The sequence below is a fragment of the Callorhinchus milii genome, unplaced genomic scaffold (assembly GCF_018977255.1).
Source record: "Callorhinchus milii isolate IMCB2004 unplaced genomic scaffold, IMCB_Cmil_1.0 Scaffold12, whole genome shotgun sequence".
NCBI lineage: Eukaryota > Metazoa > Chordata > Chondrichthyes > Chimaeriformes > Callorhinchidae > Callorhinchus > Callorhinchus milii.
The window spans coordinates 2,950,560-2,966,524 of NW_024704753.1; the positions used below are offsets into that span (position 1 = coordinate 2,950,560).

General features: G+C 41.2%; 1 protein-coding gene across 2 annotated transcripts in view; it reads left to right on the forward strand.

Moving 5' to 3' along the window:
- The window catches only part of chl1b (cell adhesion molecule L1-like b), a 141,208-nt gene that overhangs the window by 72,330 nt on the left and 52,913 nt on the right, over nt 1–15,965 (forward strand). For both annotated transcript variants that reach the window (XM_042339560.1, XM_042339561.1), the window contains exon 20: nt 5,290–5,405. In XM_042339560.1, the coding sequence (XP_042195494.1) occupies nt 5,290–5,405 (116 nt within the window). The remainder of the gene's footprint in view (nt 1–5,289; nt 5,406–15,965) is intronic.

A 15,965-nucleotide genomic window follows, 5' to 3' on the forward strand; every position in this document is an offset into this window, starting at 1 on the left:
CTGCATTATTCCAGTCATTAGGGATCTGCTCCTGTTTCAAAGGAAATGACGTGAAGAGGTTCAATTGGCTTGAATATATTGCCATAGGGTAACAACTAGGGAAAGGCTTGAGTTAAGGACCATGTTGTGCTGATCTTCCTCGCTGATTATATTTTAAGAAATGGAATCCTGTGATAATTGCTTTGGATGCTAACATATTATCAGTTGCTGGCAGATATATGTAGCTGTCTGAATTCTTGACAGAATGCAGTTTTCCTATGATAATAAATCTCCTTATGTTGAACCAACCCACAAGAAATGGAAGTTTTTTTTTAATGATTGCATGTTCCAGCTCAGAGTTTGGACGTGATTTTTTTGCCCTTTGATCTGACCAATTTTTATAAATGGCCTTAATTATAAAAGTATTGGAAAAAGCATTGGAAGGCTTGTACTTTACTCATTGAGTTAATTGCTGCTGTTGCATTTGAAACTCAGCATGAAGCATATTCAGCATGAACAGAATAATTTGGATCAAATGTTCAAATGTTATTGGCCACTGCCGCTAAAATATTCTGTTCTCCAGGTATTCTCCGGTGAATTTATGACCTGCCTTCATTCTTCTTCCTCCTTTTATCTTTTGACAGCACTAAGTCATTTTCTTCACTTTGGCCTTTACATGTTGTGGATTGATAACAACAACAATAAATTGTATTTGGAGAGCACCTTTCAGGTCAGGGGGACCCCCAAGGGACTGGACAATCTAGAGTTTCAAAGACAAAGAGGGCATATGGGACGCTCTGGGACGCTGCCTTGTGTGAGGGGCGCTATATAAATGCAAGTTGTTGTTGTTGGTTAAATGCTCCCTAGACTTGTACAGGTGCTATCTCTAAGCCTAAAATATGCTAGAGTTGACCAGGGATGCATCTCTCTAGTTTTTTCTTCACTGCCCAGGAGATTGTGTCTAGAGTCTGCATTGTATGTTTCAACAGTAGTTTGAATGAGTTCAGGACATCAGGCAAGTGGGAGAATCAAACATTCATCCAACCATTCAGTTTATGATGCCCTTTCATACTACTGCTTCCACACCAACTGTTTTACAACTTACCTCCAAAGACACTGGAGACAATTTATCCTTCCTAGATAGGATGGGTTTTCCCAATGGTGTACTAACAGCAACGTGGGGTTTCAAATGTGCTGCTAGAACGATATTTTCACGTGACTTCAAAAGAAATACAAAGTTTGATTCATAGGTGCTTTCTGAATGCAAAGGGTCCTGAAAATCCTCATGACCTTGGATTCAAGATCATTGTCTCAATATTTAACACTGTGCAGACTGTTAAAAATTTCATTTGGAAACTGGTTGTCCACAGTTCTTAAAATGTTTGAGTAAACTCAGTTGCAAAATTAAGACTGAATTGAAGAATTTTTAAAATTGCTGTTTGTAAATCTTAAGACAAAATGCTGAAAACGTGAGATATTTCAGGCTACAGAACTCAATGCAAAATATAGAATAATATATGTAAAATAATGTCTGGTAGTTCCTTACAGTGAATATATAACTGAGAACATGTTAATCTACGACAGAATTAGAATTAGACAGATGACAATCAACCTCTTCTATTTCATTCTCCGGAGCAATCTGCCTCTTATTATTAATTATTAATTATTTATTCCATTATTACTTTTGGTTCTGGCCAGGTTGTTGGTATGCCTTGTTTCGATGGAGTGCGCAAATGAAGCCCCACGTGTGCTCACTGCTGTAATGGGAGATAGTTAAAGCAATGTAATTCATTTAATGATGCCCACTGTCTCACAATGAGGCGATCACGCACTTTCATTTCAGTGTCCCTGAAGCTGCTTGATAAGCTTCCAGCAGAATGTGTAAAAAGCTCCAGTAATTATATTCCCATATTTTATTATGACCATAGCCTTCAAAGGTTAAAAGTCGGCATTGTACATCCTGATTGCACCGCTTATCCTATGCATTCCTTCCAATTTGACTGCGATTACACATATTCACACTGAATTTTATACATTACAACAGTTGTGGTGTGTGAATGTCACCTGTCGAACTCAGCATTCACAGAAGTTTGAAAATTCACCAAGTTTTAGCCTGTGAGACCCTTTTGGTCTTAAAATTTAAGATTTTCTAAAGCAGAGTTGTGCAAAATTCTTATAGTTAGTCGCCATTTAGAAGCCGGTTTTCTGCAGGTCCAAATGAAGATTGAATTTAAGAATGAAGCACAATTCAAGACACTTATTTTTGTCGACTGCCCTTGTAATCTGTTGCTTCTAAAATTCCCATGCAATCAAGCTTGAAATGAGTGGTTGAAAGGATGGGATACGTTAAGGAGTGGTACAGTGCCAACAAACTTGGACTTCAAAAGTTTGTTGAAAAAGGAATGTATGTACATTGTTCCACCGTCTTGAGATCCTGAGAAAGAACGAAGGAGAGTGTCTGGAGTTGGCTCAATAAATTTCCACAGCAGCAACAACAACAGCAATATTACGTTTGTATCGCGTCTTTTCACATTGGGAGGATGTCCCAAGGCACTGGACAGACAGAGTTTTGGACCTAGTATAGCATAGGATTGCATAGTATAGCGTAGTAATGATCAGGATTTCAAAGAGTTTGAAAATCAAACCATGTTATGTATTGTATGCATTTTTTTGTAGTTGTCTTCACTGGTGAAACCACTTGTGGGTAGAACACAAACGGAAAGTTCAGAGGAGCAATGACCATAGGAGCTTTGATTAAAATGCTAATGATAACTTTGTGAATCCATACAGTTCTCTTGCAGCAGTTAATGGGCAGAGTGCTCCATTTAATCATTGAAGGAGGATCATATCTGCCCTCCCATGGAGTCCTATCGCTTGGGACCATCTTTAAGACAACTGAGATATGTCAGACAACTTTGATCTGTATGATCAAAGCAACCTCTTTTTAATAGACTCCAATAATCCATTTAATAGGTTTTTTGTAACAGAAGTGTGAATCTTCTTCCTCTTTGTTTCAGCTGCATTTAATTTTATTTATCACTTAGCATCCAATTTTTATTTTATTGAAAATAGGAAGGTTTGTTTGATAAAATAGTAATCAGAGTCACTATCTTAGAATGGCCAGTGAGGGTGATGTGGTCACTTCGCTGTAAGGTTACAGGTATGAGAGAATGTAGTTACAGTCGATCCCAAGGTCTGTGTCAGAGGATAAAGTAAAAACACCATGATTAAAAGTCAATTAAAGTCAAGCTTCAAATTGTTCTCGATCTATTCAAAAGAACTTAAGAATATTTTCTTTCTAAAGGAAAGCACCCAGGTGAAGGGTCAATGCAAATTTGAAAGCATCCTCTCTACCACTGCTTGCGAAAACTGGATTGTTTTAAAAAAATTGTCAGCCCTGATCTGAATACTGGGTAAACGGTATTTTACACAGAGAGTTGTTACGGTCTGGAATGCACTATCTGAAAGGATGGTGGAAACAGATTCAATAACAACTTTCGAAAGAGAGTTGGATAGGTACCTGAAAAGGAAAAATTTGCAGGGCTATGGGGAAAGAGAGGGGAAAGGGACTGATTGGGTAACTCTTCCAAAGAGCCTGCACAGGCACGATGGGCCGAATGGCCTCCTTCTGTGCTGTATTATTCTATGATTTTATGAAAACCTACGCCAAACATGACGAGGGATGCTCTGGGATTAAAAGAAAAATCTGTCAGGATAATTCAGAATGATTCCTAGACACGTGCAATGTGCAACACTTTAATACGGAATAGTAGTTTGTCAGACCAGCTCATAGGAGCTCTTTCCCCCGATCCTGTCTACATTCAGGGTGTAGTCACCATGATGTATGTCTGGTCACCGGCTGGAGACTTCAGTTGGTTTCCTTATTGAAGAATCCCGTTAGAAATCGCTGCATTGTTTTTCCTCCGTACTTGCAACAAAAAAAATCCTTTAAATTAAAAATAACCTTTGCTAAAATTTAAATATGTTCAGCTTTAATAGGACTTCTTACTTCTTTCTCTCCAGCATGCAATCACACAGAAGCCTCATTAAAATTATTTCACTGATGTGCTGCACAATTAAATGATGTTCAACTCTTTATTAATTCATACTCTTTTAAGGCAGTTGGTGTAACATGAATAGGAAGTTGGAACGGCTGTGGTTAACCCCCTCAATACCTCCTGATAGTAACCGGCTACTACAAAGAGTCCAATTTATCTTTTCCCCCTCCTCCATCCCCAAGGTAGAATACTTCTATTCAGTTCAGAAGAAATTGAGTTTACCTTAAAAATTTAAAAAACTAACAACTTTAAATTAGAGTCAATGCATTTAAAACTCCACCCTTATTCTGTTAAAAAGTCCCAAAGGACATATTTTGCTTGACATAATTCTCCAACAAAACTTAAGAACTAATTAGGTCCTGAAGGAGAGTTAGAGAATCCAATGAGCTTTATTGTGTGGAGATAACAGAGTTGAGCTGTTACCTCTTGAATATTATTCTCACAGAATTACAATATTATAACTCCAGTAATACAGTTTACTCATAATTAATTTACTCCCAACACAAAAGGCACTGTATAAGTTTGTAGTGTATTTGTATTGCTGAGTTGCATTTGGTTTTGATTTGAGACTCCTTCTCTTGCCTCCTTCAAGACACATCTCAAGACCTTCCTCTTCGACCGTGCCTTCGACCACTATCCTTCCCTCCCTGCCCTCCACCCTCCCTGATCCCAATGCCTTCCCCCACCCCGCCCGGTTGGGTCCATATCCCTGACTTTCCAGCGCCATGGGACATTTCTCCCGATGTGAAAGGCACTGTACAAATGTAATTTTGTATTGTATTGTGGTTTGAGGAAATTCATGACAAAATCTGCAGCCAGTAAGTCACGATGGCAATCCAGCTATGGAGGGCAGGTGAGGCACGCTTCGTGAACCACAAGATTACGAGATGTGAAAGTAGTTGAAGATGCCCCATTTTGCTTTATTTTACAACATCTTTCATAGAATACTAAGTGCAGGATGAAGCTATTTGACCCATCATGAATAGATGCAGCTACCTCTTCTAATCCCATTTTCCTGTTCACTTTCCAACCCCTTTACATCTTTATTCTTCAAGTGTTTAGTTAATTCTCTCTTAAATGATATAATTGATTCGGCTTCAAGAGCCACTTGTGGTAACGTGTCCTGCATCCTAATAACCCTTTAATTCAAAGAGTTTCCTGTCGCACCCTCACTTTAATGCTTCTATTAATAATCTTGAATTGATATCCTATGAAGCTAATTTGGAAATGTTGCTGTGTTTTTTTTGATCAGTACCCGAAGATGCACCTATGAATGTCGCCCTTGAAGTCATGAACAGTACAGTAATCAAGGTGACCTGGTCGGAAGTACAAAAAGAAAAGATTCGTGGGCATCTAGAAGGTTATAAGGTAAGGTCATTGCTGTATGATTGAGGAATAACCCCCTGTTTTAGACATATTAAATCCTTGGCTCTTTGAATGTGAAGCTATTACGGAGTAAAAATTTCCATTCCACATTACTGAACACAATTGCTTTTGGTGATGTTGGTCTCTAATGGGATTTCCTAGTGTAGTCATAGTCGTGCATCACCAAAGACTCTCTTCGTAACGCTGAGTGGATTTTGTTTTTACTCACGAGAATGAAATAGGACCATCACAATTTGATATGGTTCTGATGTGATTCTGTTCCAAGCATCACTTTCTCTCCACTCTTGCCCGTTCTTTACTGCACCCCGCACAAACAGTACACCAACATTGGGAGTTGCGAGCGTAGAACCCAGCCTTGCAAAGCGGATGTAACATCAGCCGATTGATTTTCAGGCGTGTGTGGTGTTCTTTCGTTCTCAGGGGGCACAATATAACTGTGTCAAAGAGCGAAAGTGGTCGAGGCTGCAGGGAAAAATCCATGTGATTAACCTGATTAACCGAACCGGTAACTGCGGCGAGTAACTCGCAGAGAACTGGAAATGTGCTTTTCCATTTGAGGAGTAATTCCTTTTTTTTTCAAGTCAATATTTGCACTATAATCACGTGCGCAGATTGGTGTGATCCGACTAGGAGCCGAAGGCTTTTAGCTGTCAATATACTATCCATAAAGGGAAACGTTAAAATGCTAAATAGCTTTGCAGAGAAAGTGGTACGCAGAGAATGTAAAAGTTGCCTCCTTTAGGATTCAAGGTCATCTTAAAGGGGAGTTTGTATTCTTTTATTTTTCATTGTTTTTTTTAAAAGGTTTACAGTGCCCATCTTCAGTAATATGTAGATGCCGAAAAGTGCCGAGGACTATTTAAACCTGATCTTCTCCTTTCATTTGCCCTTCAGTACTGGAGGATTTTGCACCCTCCTCTCATTGTCTCCCCTTTCAATAACACCCATAATAATAATAATAATAACAATAATCCTTGCATTTGATACAGCGCCTTACCATGTCGTTGAGACGCCTCAAAGCGCTTCACAGAACATACTGTAAAAGTGAATTGACTATGTTTTGTGGGCAAAATGTTAGATACTTCCAACACCATGATTTAATCATTTGTAACCCAAATAAATGGTGCAAATTGTACAAATACAGCATGAATTTGTTCATAATTTTTGATCAGATACGCTTTCGCACATGAATTAGCAGCTAACTGTTATGGGGGTAAAGCCCATCAAAGCCGGCTGAATCTTGTGCGTGCAGCATGAGTAACTTGTCATCTGCTTCTGCCCAACCATGTATTCACTTTTGCTGTATATCAGTGCTGCTCGTTCAGTTGCTAAACTGAAAGAAACGTTCAGCCTCCTGCTTAACCTTATTTCCAGTCCCAGTTATTGCATCGTGAAGATCTCAAACCAAATGGTTGAATGCTTCGTGAATCCCCATTTTCGACAGCCACACTGTTTGTGCCCTATGCCTGCCACTTCCACACAGTGCTTTCTAACCAAACCCACGCTAATGTACTCCAGGGCATTGCTGCTGACAGCACAGCCAGGTTGACTCATCGGCAGGTTGTGGAAAGGGCAGACCAGTCCCTGGGGTTGGGGATTCTTACCACTCAGCTCCCATTAACCCTGCGAGCTAAAACTCGTAATATGTAGCGTGGTCCTAGCTGGACAAGCAGTGGGAATGCTCTCAATGGCAATCTTTGTGGTTTTAGCTGGTTAAATACTCAGATGTCCCCAAGCCTTGGTTTTTGCCAACCTTGCCTGATACTTTCCGGAATTAGGTAAGCAGGTTGCATCACTCTAGGGAGAGAGTGCACATTCCATCCCAACAAATACCTATAACATTTTCATGTATGGTGAGATGCATGAAACTCTCGGTTTGTTTGGGATATTCTTAAGCATAGCGATGGGTTTCCGTACGTGTCGTACACCCGGCTGACCAAAAAAAATGTACTCCTTCACTGTGGATGCATAGTGAGCCCAGAGATTTCAGCAGTCAGAATAATAATTTTTGGTTCAACTCTGGCAGGGTTTGTAGCAGATACGCATATTTCATAACCTGAATAGAAAAACAATGGCTTGTAGTTAATCTTAGGCTAACAGTTAAACACAAGAAATCACTCATGTTACAAAACCAAACCACATGGATGATGTGGATCAACAATAGCATTTGGCCTTTGTATGTATTCTAAAAGCCAACACAGTGAGCAAGATGGAAGATTTCTGAACCTATGTGAGGTAGGAACAAAAGAAAGCAGACGAGTGTTAATATATCATTTGCTTGTGATGGTAAATGATGAAGCACGGTTTTAAAATGCAGTTGTGCCTCAATGGATTTTTCGAGGTGACATCTGTATTTAGGCGGTGGAAACAGATCAAGCGAGTTTGCTGCAGTTTTGTTTGTAGTTCGTATCTGGGGAATATTTGGTGGAGATGCAAAACTGTATATGTTGAACTCGATCCTTGGCATCCTTCCTCGTAGTGGTACGCTTGTTTGTTGATAAATATTCATCGATTCAGCTGAGTGGGAGAATTAATTTTGAAGCCCATTGCAATTAGACATAGCAAATTCACTGCTGCTGCTGTCATGTGCTGATGGATAAAAGTGCAGCTCAAATCTAATAAGAAGACATTGGAATACAGTTCTTGAGACTCTAGATTAAGAAGTATTTTGCTTCGATGCACAATAGACAGTGTTTAGCCCGGAAGCATTTGCTGCTGCTTTTTCCAATCTGTGGAGGAGATCGGAACACTCACGAGAAATAAGCACAAGCAGGGTTTTTTCACGTTACTTTTACAGGTTGAATAAATGTGTTTGAGTATTTCTGTTGTATTCTACGTATAAAGGATAAGCTCTTTCTTTCTGTGTTCCACTTGAAGAAAAAGGAAAGCTTCACCAGTGGGATTGCAGTCTTTTCTTGAGTAGCGCAGCAGGTAGTGAAGTGGAAACGTTATTGATACAAGTTGTTTGTGCAGCTTTGCTCTTGCGATATTGATATAGTTTTCAGCATTGCAAGTACAAACTTAAGATGTACAAGAGTGCTTGGGCCAGGGAGACCGAAGTCTCCAGTGACCTGCCTACAATCTAAGGGTTAATGATGTGCGCACGAGCACCTGGATTGTTTTTCTCGACTGAGGCAGGATTTTATTTTGCCATTCGTTTTATAACAGGACTCTCTCCCAGTGGAATTCTTTTGAAATGTTGTTTACCTTATCAGATGAGTGAATACAGAGCAAAGTTCAGTATGTCACTGACAGCATGACGGTGAGCACCTGACAGTCCGCACAAAGGAGTCTGCTCAAATAACGTAGGAATTGACTGTTCGATTGATGGACCAAATTGTCTCAGCTCCACATGGACTTATAAAGGACCCTAAAATTCCAGTGCATTGGAAGCATAGTGAGCATACAATTAAGTAGACCATTGTATATGCCCACTAGGTTACTCCAATGCAATGCTTTTCCTTGCTCACTGCTTATACCCCCACTCCTCCAAAGGCACAGACGAAGCGGAAAAACTTCAGGTGTGATTGAAGACAGGCAAAGAGGGGACAAGGCGGAGGGATTGAGGCAAGTTCTAGAGATTAGGGGCATAGTGTCAGAAAGCACGGTCACCATTGGTGGAGTAGAGGGGACAATGGACGTGAAGCAGACCTGTGCGAGCTGAGTGATGGCAGCCAACAGCGGAGTGCAGTGTGAGCAGATGGGAAACTGAATCCGAAGCCCCTGTTTGTGTCTAAGTCTGTGCTGCGTTAGTCAACTATTCCAATCGTCCAGGCAAGGACTGTGAAGCAACATTGCATCCAAGGATGGCAATGTTATTTACTTGCAATCTTGTAAACGTGGATTTACAAGATAAATGTAAATGTTGAACATTATTTATAATATAATAATAATAATAAGCCTTGCATTTGATATAGCGCCTTATCATGCCATCAAGAGCCGTCTCAAGGCGCTTCACAGAATACGCTGTAGGGTGTAGTGACTGCATGTTTTGTGGGCGAAACACACTTATTTATTTGTGGGTGAATGTTATTTAGTTTCAATGTGCTCCACACAGTGCCACTATATTTATTTGACTGTTGTCCAAAAGATTGTGATTTGTGCTTTGGTTAGAGCACACTGTTCAACAAGAATTGGCAGAAGCGACGTTGATATATCACTTGAGCTGTGCCTCTCGCTAGCTTATACCAACCCCATCCAAAGCTGCACAGTGACTTGATGAAAGTAAAGCATTGACCAGCTTTGCCTTATTATTGTCAGCACACTGCCCCACGAGGAATCCATTCAGTGATGTCAGCTTGTTACAAGTCCACGAATGACATTATTCATCCATGAGAAAACTGAGTGCACCACTGGAGAGTGGATGTATTTGTTCAATAGAAGAGTTAGTTACGTCAGTTCTGTAAGGAGTAATATAGCTACAACTAATTCAGACCAGTGCCTAATGTGCATCAAACTGCATTAGCAGCTGTGTCTGTCTAAAAAAAAACGAATAGGAATAGCTATTCCAATTCCACTTTGATTACTCGCACCAATATCACATGGTCTTATTACTGCAAGTACATGCAGCTAAATGGATTAAGGATGAACATCTATTCGTCAAGTTGTAGGAAGGGATTATTTTTATTATCTCCGATGGATTTGCCTAATTCCCGAGATATGTTAGACGAAGCCCAGAAAATTGGGTTTGCTGCTTTTCATTTGAGGTGGGATCATTTTTTTTCGAAAAAAGGGAAATGGCGCCAGGCTGAAAATGGCCGTCCGACTGGCTTGCTATCAACGCCGATAAAATGCCTGTTGCATCATTCAAACGGGGCACCTGCCTTGCCTGCGGATACGCAGAGAGAGCCACTTGGGACACATCTGCCACTCAAGACCGCGGCTCGAATCCGTCCCTGTCGCTTCTATTGATGCTGCCCAGCTAATTGGACCCATCTGTCAATCAGCTCAGTGTGTATTAATTACAATACTGGCAGCCACACAGCTTGAGGATGCTACACTAATAAAAGGCAGATCCGCTGTTTCATCGTGGCTGCTTTGCCGCAAAAATATTTATCATGCTTCTCGCTGCTTAGAAATATGATGGTAATAACCTTCAGAGCCTTCAAAACAAAATGTCCACAGAATTTGTTGGTGCACTGCAATTCTTTGTTGGTTCTGCACATGGAAGCAGTGGGACTATTATTCTTGCACCCTCCCTGACGAACGGTATGTTTTATTCCTTGGCTGTTCAGTCAATACCCCAACATACTTCAGATCACGACAGGTTGGCTGGATAGTTAATAATGCACTCGGAAAAGGGGGGAAAAAAAAGAGGCGAATATTTCACAGGGAAGGAAAGTACGTTTTGAGGTCACTCAATATTTAATGAGGTGCTAACTTGAAACGAATATCTGGCTGTGATCAGTGTCTTTCTCCCCTTTCTCTTACCAAACCCAGTCAGTTTCTGTCTCCCTCGACATGCGCTCTGCTACAGTCTCTCTTCCTCTCCCACTCCCTGTCATTCCTTCTGGTTCTCTTTCCCTACATCTCTCCCAGTCTCACGGACGTGGGCCCATGAGCTTGTTCCATCTATCTCTGCCACAGGGTCTCTCTCGTCAAAGGCTCTGTTAATGACAGTTGCATGCGATGCTTAAAATATTGCTCGGACTGCACCGAGGTTGCTACACAGTTCCACCCCCTAATTAACTATCCTGCAACACTGTTCAAAAAGAGAAGGGAGTTTTTCCTGAGGTCCCGGCCAGCAATCCTCCATTTTAATTGGTTATTTCACATCACGGCTGTTTTTGGGGAACTTGTTGGCATAAATGGCTGACAGTAATTGGTTGGCAAGCACTTTGAGACGTCTTGACTTGATACGGTAAATGTTACGCTTTTTCTTCCTTCAGTGTGTCTTCGCTTCCCGTCACTGGAGGGCAGGGGAGTGGCAAATAACAGTGAGCGAGTGACAGACAGACGAGACAAACACAATCAAAGTATGGGGGATGAGGAAAGAGACATAGACATGAGAGGAGGCAGACACAAGGAACATTCTCTGTCACCTTGTGTCTCCCTCCCCCAACCACATCACAGTGAAAGTCCGTGTCATGGGGTATTTCTTGAATCTGAGTGATCGTAAGCTTTGAGGCTTTCTCGTTACAGCCAGGTGAGGAAGATGATACCAGGGAAGAATTTCCCCTGTGGAAAAATACATAATGGAGAATTTCTGACGTCTTCGGTTGAGTGATTGACGTTCGGGGGTAGATAACTATTTGTTTGGATATCTACAGGGACCAGATAATATTTATGCACAGTGTTTCCTCAAGTAGACAGTGTATGTGAAAATGCAGCCGAATGGTGTTTTCTCTTTCCATGCCTTCTTGCATTCTAACTCCACACCCATGCCCTAACCAACCTCTGGCGTGCTCTTTCAAAGTCTGCTCTCCCCAAAGTCAGACCTGCTGTATGTCCTTCACCTGCTCAATCCCACAATTCGCAGTTGAATTTTCAGCTTCTACACTCTCTCAAAAAACCTCTCCCAAAGCCCCTCCGCCTTGTGCCCTCTCTTCAGTTGAGCTGCCACGTTCGCATACAGTCACTCCATTTCACAGTTACTCCTGTGAAGTGCTTCGGGACGCCCTCCAGACATGAAAGGTGCTATAGAAAATGCACAGATTATTATTGTTATTGGGCGTCATTCCACTCAGCTCCTGTTAACCCTGCAATCCAAAGCCCTATCGGGTAGGGTGGTCCCAACTGGACAAGCAGTTGGAAAGCTTGGCAAACAGCAATATCGATGGTTTTAGCTGATTAGAGTCCAGCTGTACCCCAACGCACACTTTGGGATTTCCATGTGTAGGTGGGATCCATGGAAATCCCAGCTTGGTTTGCATTACTCTTAAGTATGGTGATGGGTTTCTGCATGTGTCAGACACTCCGCTGACCCCCCAAAAATAGTATTATTGTTATGAGAAATTAACTGTCAGGGTCCATGTCTTCATTCAGCTTCCACCTATCCCCCTCTAGCATCTCCTTCGTCCTGGGGATCAGCACTACCCCTGGAAAGCTCTTTGAGATGTTTTCCTACGTGAGTGAGATTTAAGTGCAAGCTGTTGTTCTTAGGCACGATTTCTCTTGTTACCCATATCCTGTTCCCATGATGTCTAAACACAAGAGTTTTGATGAATGAGCTTTAGCGACAGTCACAAGGTGTTTTTGTTGTAAGCAAGAAATATCTGACAATAGCATTCCTAAATAATCTTTGAAGCTTTCAGGTATCAGGCACTGTGAAAATCAAATGCTTAGAATCAGGTGCAACTACCAAGGTATTTTGTCAGATCATTATAGTTTATTGAATAGCATAAGATGACTAATTTGCTTGTCTGTGTTTCCACTCGAAGAGTTAGTGCCTGAGTTCAGAAAGGCTAGCACATCCATCCACACTTCCATCTGAATGCATAATCTTGATGCTCTGCGAGACCCGTCAGCATTAGCATCATTTGCATCTTGTCAGTCTTTGCAAACGGCCAGCAATACTGGAGATGAACGCAGCTGTTTTGCAGATCAGATGTAGTAAAAACTGCAGCGTTTGCTTCAAGCGCTCCGAGACACTGTCCAGGGTGAAGGGCGCTATATAAATGCAAGTTATTGTTGTTGTTTCCCCAAAAAATCTTAGGCAATATCTCTGGATTGCCACAAAGAATCACTGCTGCTTCATACGACTGTTTAATGCTTTTCATATTAGGTTCTACCATGTGAAATGTCTAAGGGGGTGGATTAATAAGGAATCCCAGGCGCACAAATGGGAAATTCCTTTCTTACTGGAAGCCCTCACACAGACCTGTGGGTACTCTAACCCAATCTACTTCCAGAGCAGGGTCTGAGGCTTGGTGGGATTTCAAAGAGATCCCAATAGAAATCTTGCATTTTGACCTTTATTTCTATCATTTAAGTTGCCGAAATACTCGACTACCAATGTAGCTGGACTGCAGTGTGCCGACACTTGCAATCCAAGCTCACATGTAAGGATGGCCACTTAATAATAATGATAATCCTTGCATTCGACATAGCGCCCTATCACGTCTTTGAGACGTCTCAAAGCGCTTCAACCAATATACTGCAAAGTGAATTGATTGTATATTTTGCGGGAGAAGTGAAGTATGGAGACCCCAAGCTGCCCCATGGAATCGTACACCAGTGTAACTCATCACCTTCAGCAGAAGAAATGTAACATTTGAAGGTTTCTAAGCAGACATTGCCCAAACAGTCGGAATAGAGAGGGGCTGGGGACTAAATACCTTGTTAGAGCAGCAGTTGTTGCCTTTTGTTCCAAAAGCCAAGCACTTCTTATTGATCTCCTTCTGCAGGCTATAATAATAAACCTTGCATTTGATATAGCGCTTTTCATGTCGGGAGGACGTCCCAAAGCGCTTCACAGAATACACTGTAAAGTGAATTGACTGTATATTTGTGGGCGAACGCGGCAGCCAATTGCGCACAGCAATGTCCCACAAACAGTCGTAGATTGAAAATGACCAATTTATTATTGTTTCGTTTTTGGAGGGATTATTATTAGGCTCTGTGTGGAGTAAGGAAACTTGCCCAAGGTTTCGCCCTCTGCCTGGGATTGAACTCAGGTCTCTCGCTTGCAAAGCGAGCGCTCTAACCACTGAGCTACAGGACTCCACAGGCTACTCCATAAACATTGAATCTGTGTACTTTTCTACTCTTTTTCAATTTCAAGAACACTTTTCTTTGGCGAAAGGAGAACTGGACATTTTTTTTCAGGTATCCAGATTGCGAGTTGCTGGCAAGCGTTCAGGAGCCACTGGTTGGGCCATTTAGTGTCTGCAGTGGTGAGACAGTTTATCACACTTCTATTCAGAAGGATTCTTTATAGTCTTTTAGTCCAGCTTTACTGCACAATTTGCTCTGTTCAATGCAAGAAAAAAATCCATGGCAGAGTTGCACAAAATCTAGATTGAGGATGGTCATTCAATATAATGAAGGTTGTCTCATGCTGATTTAGTTTTAGACTGGCTGTGAATTGTACTGGAAGCTTTTAATGGGAATAAAGAGCATTCGCTTATAAACCTGCTGAGCTAAGCTCAGATGGAGTTATATGTACAACCAGATTCTTCCAACCACCTGGGAAAGAGAGATGTGCGAAGTCAACAAGTTGCGTTTATATAGCCTTCTTGTTCTTAACAATGGCGGAGCTTGGCTGGGGAGAAAGTTCTGTGGGCATGGGCAAAGAGTCATCCAATCTGAAGACAGGCAAAGAAGGGGCAAGAAGTCAGCAAGTAAAGTCAAAGAAATAAGAAAGAAACATATATCTTTTTATAACCCAATACTGAAAATCTAACCATCAGCTCGAAACGAAATGCATGTCACTGGTAATTCAGTCAGCCCCACTCATGTCGAAGAGACCAAGATTGAACCGAACTGTTTAATAAACTCAACGTGTTTTTTGCTCCTTTAGGAGGGTTCAGGACTCTCCCACTCCAGTTGGATTTCTGCCCCTTTGCCAATCATTTCAAGCTCCACATAAACTTACTAATACGTTCTATCGAGGCAGTACCTGAAACGGCTCGTTAAATTGTTGGCGATGAGTTTGGAGAAGGATTAAATCATTTATGTACATAATTGATTTATGCTCCTTCTAACTGATGGCTACATCATCAATCACAGAGAAGACTTTGATAGCAATGGCCAGCAGCTATATTGGAGGAATCAATAAAAGGGCGAAGATGCATATTTCTGGCTGGTTCCTCGATTGACCTTAAATAGAAATGAGAACATACGCCTTAGGAATGTTGTGCCAGAATGTGATTAATCCTAGAAAGATAGAGCCAATTGCAAATTGACTTCACAAATATGTTAAACCTCATACATTGCTATCAAATCTCAATTCTAAGTTTAAGGAGATGACTGTGGCAGAAGAGTCACTTTTCTTGATAGATCATTGACACTCAGCCCCTTTCTCCAGATTATCTGCTGCTCAATTTTCTTTTGCAAATAACTTCTGGTAAATATGGATAAATGACGGCAAAATGCTCTCAAGGCAACTGAGAAAAATAGTGGGAATGTATTTAGCGTTAAAACAGGCATGGAGGAGCAGAGCTGATCGTTTTTTTTGCTGTTGGAGGCATTGCGACGTGAACTTATTTCACAGCCAAAGTGTAGGTGGTGGCAACCAGATTAATTCATTTCCCTTATGACAGCTACTGGATTTTTTAAATTTTATATAGGCCTCTTGTTTCACTTAAACTTAATTCTCTCTCCAAATACTGTACGTACTTTAAATAAAGCTCTAAATCAACCACAATAACTTGCACTTAAATAACATCCTTGTGACTTGGAGAGCTTAAGTGTTTTTTTAAGAGCTTAAAACTCATTTTTCTTCAGCTACCTTCTGCCCTCCACCTTCCCTGATACTGACACCCCAACCCCCACCCAACTCTGGTCCAAATCCCTGACTGTCCAGCGCTATACAAATGCAATTTCGATTGTATTTTGCTCCCTTACAGTTTCCAATGGGGGAGTTGTTTTTTTTAAGCTTTT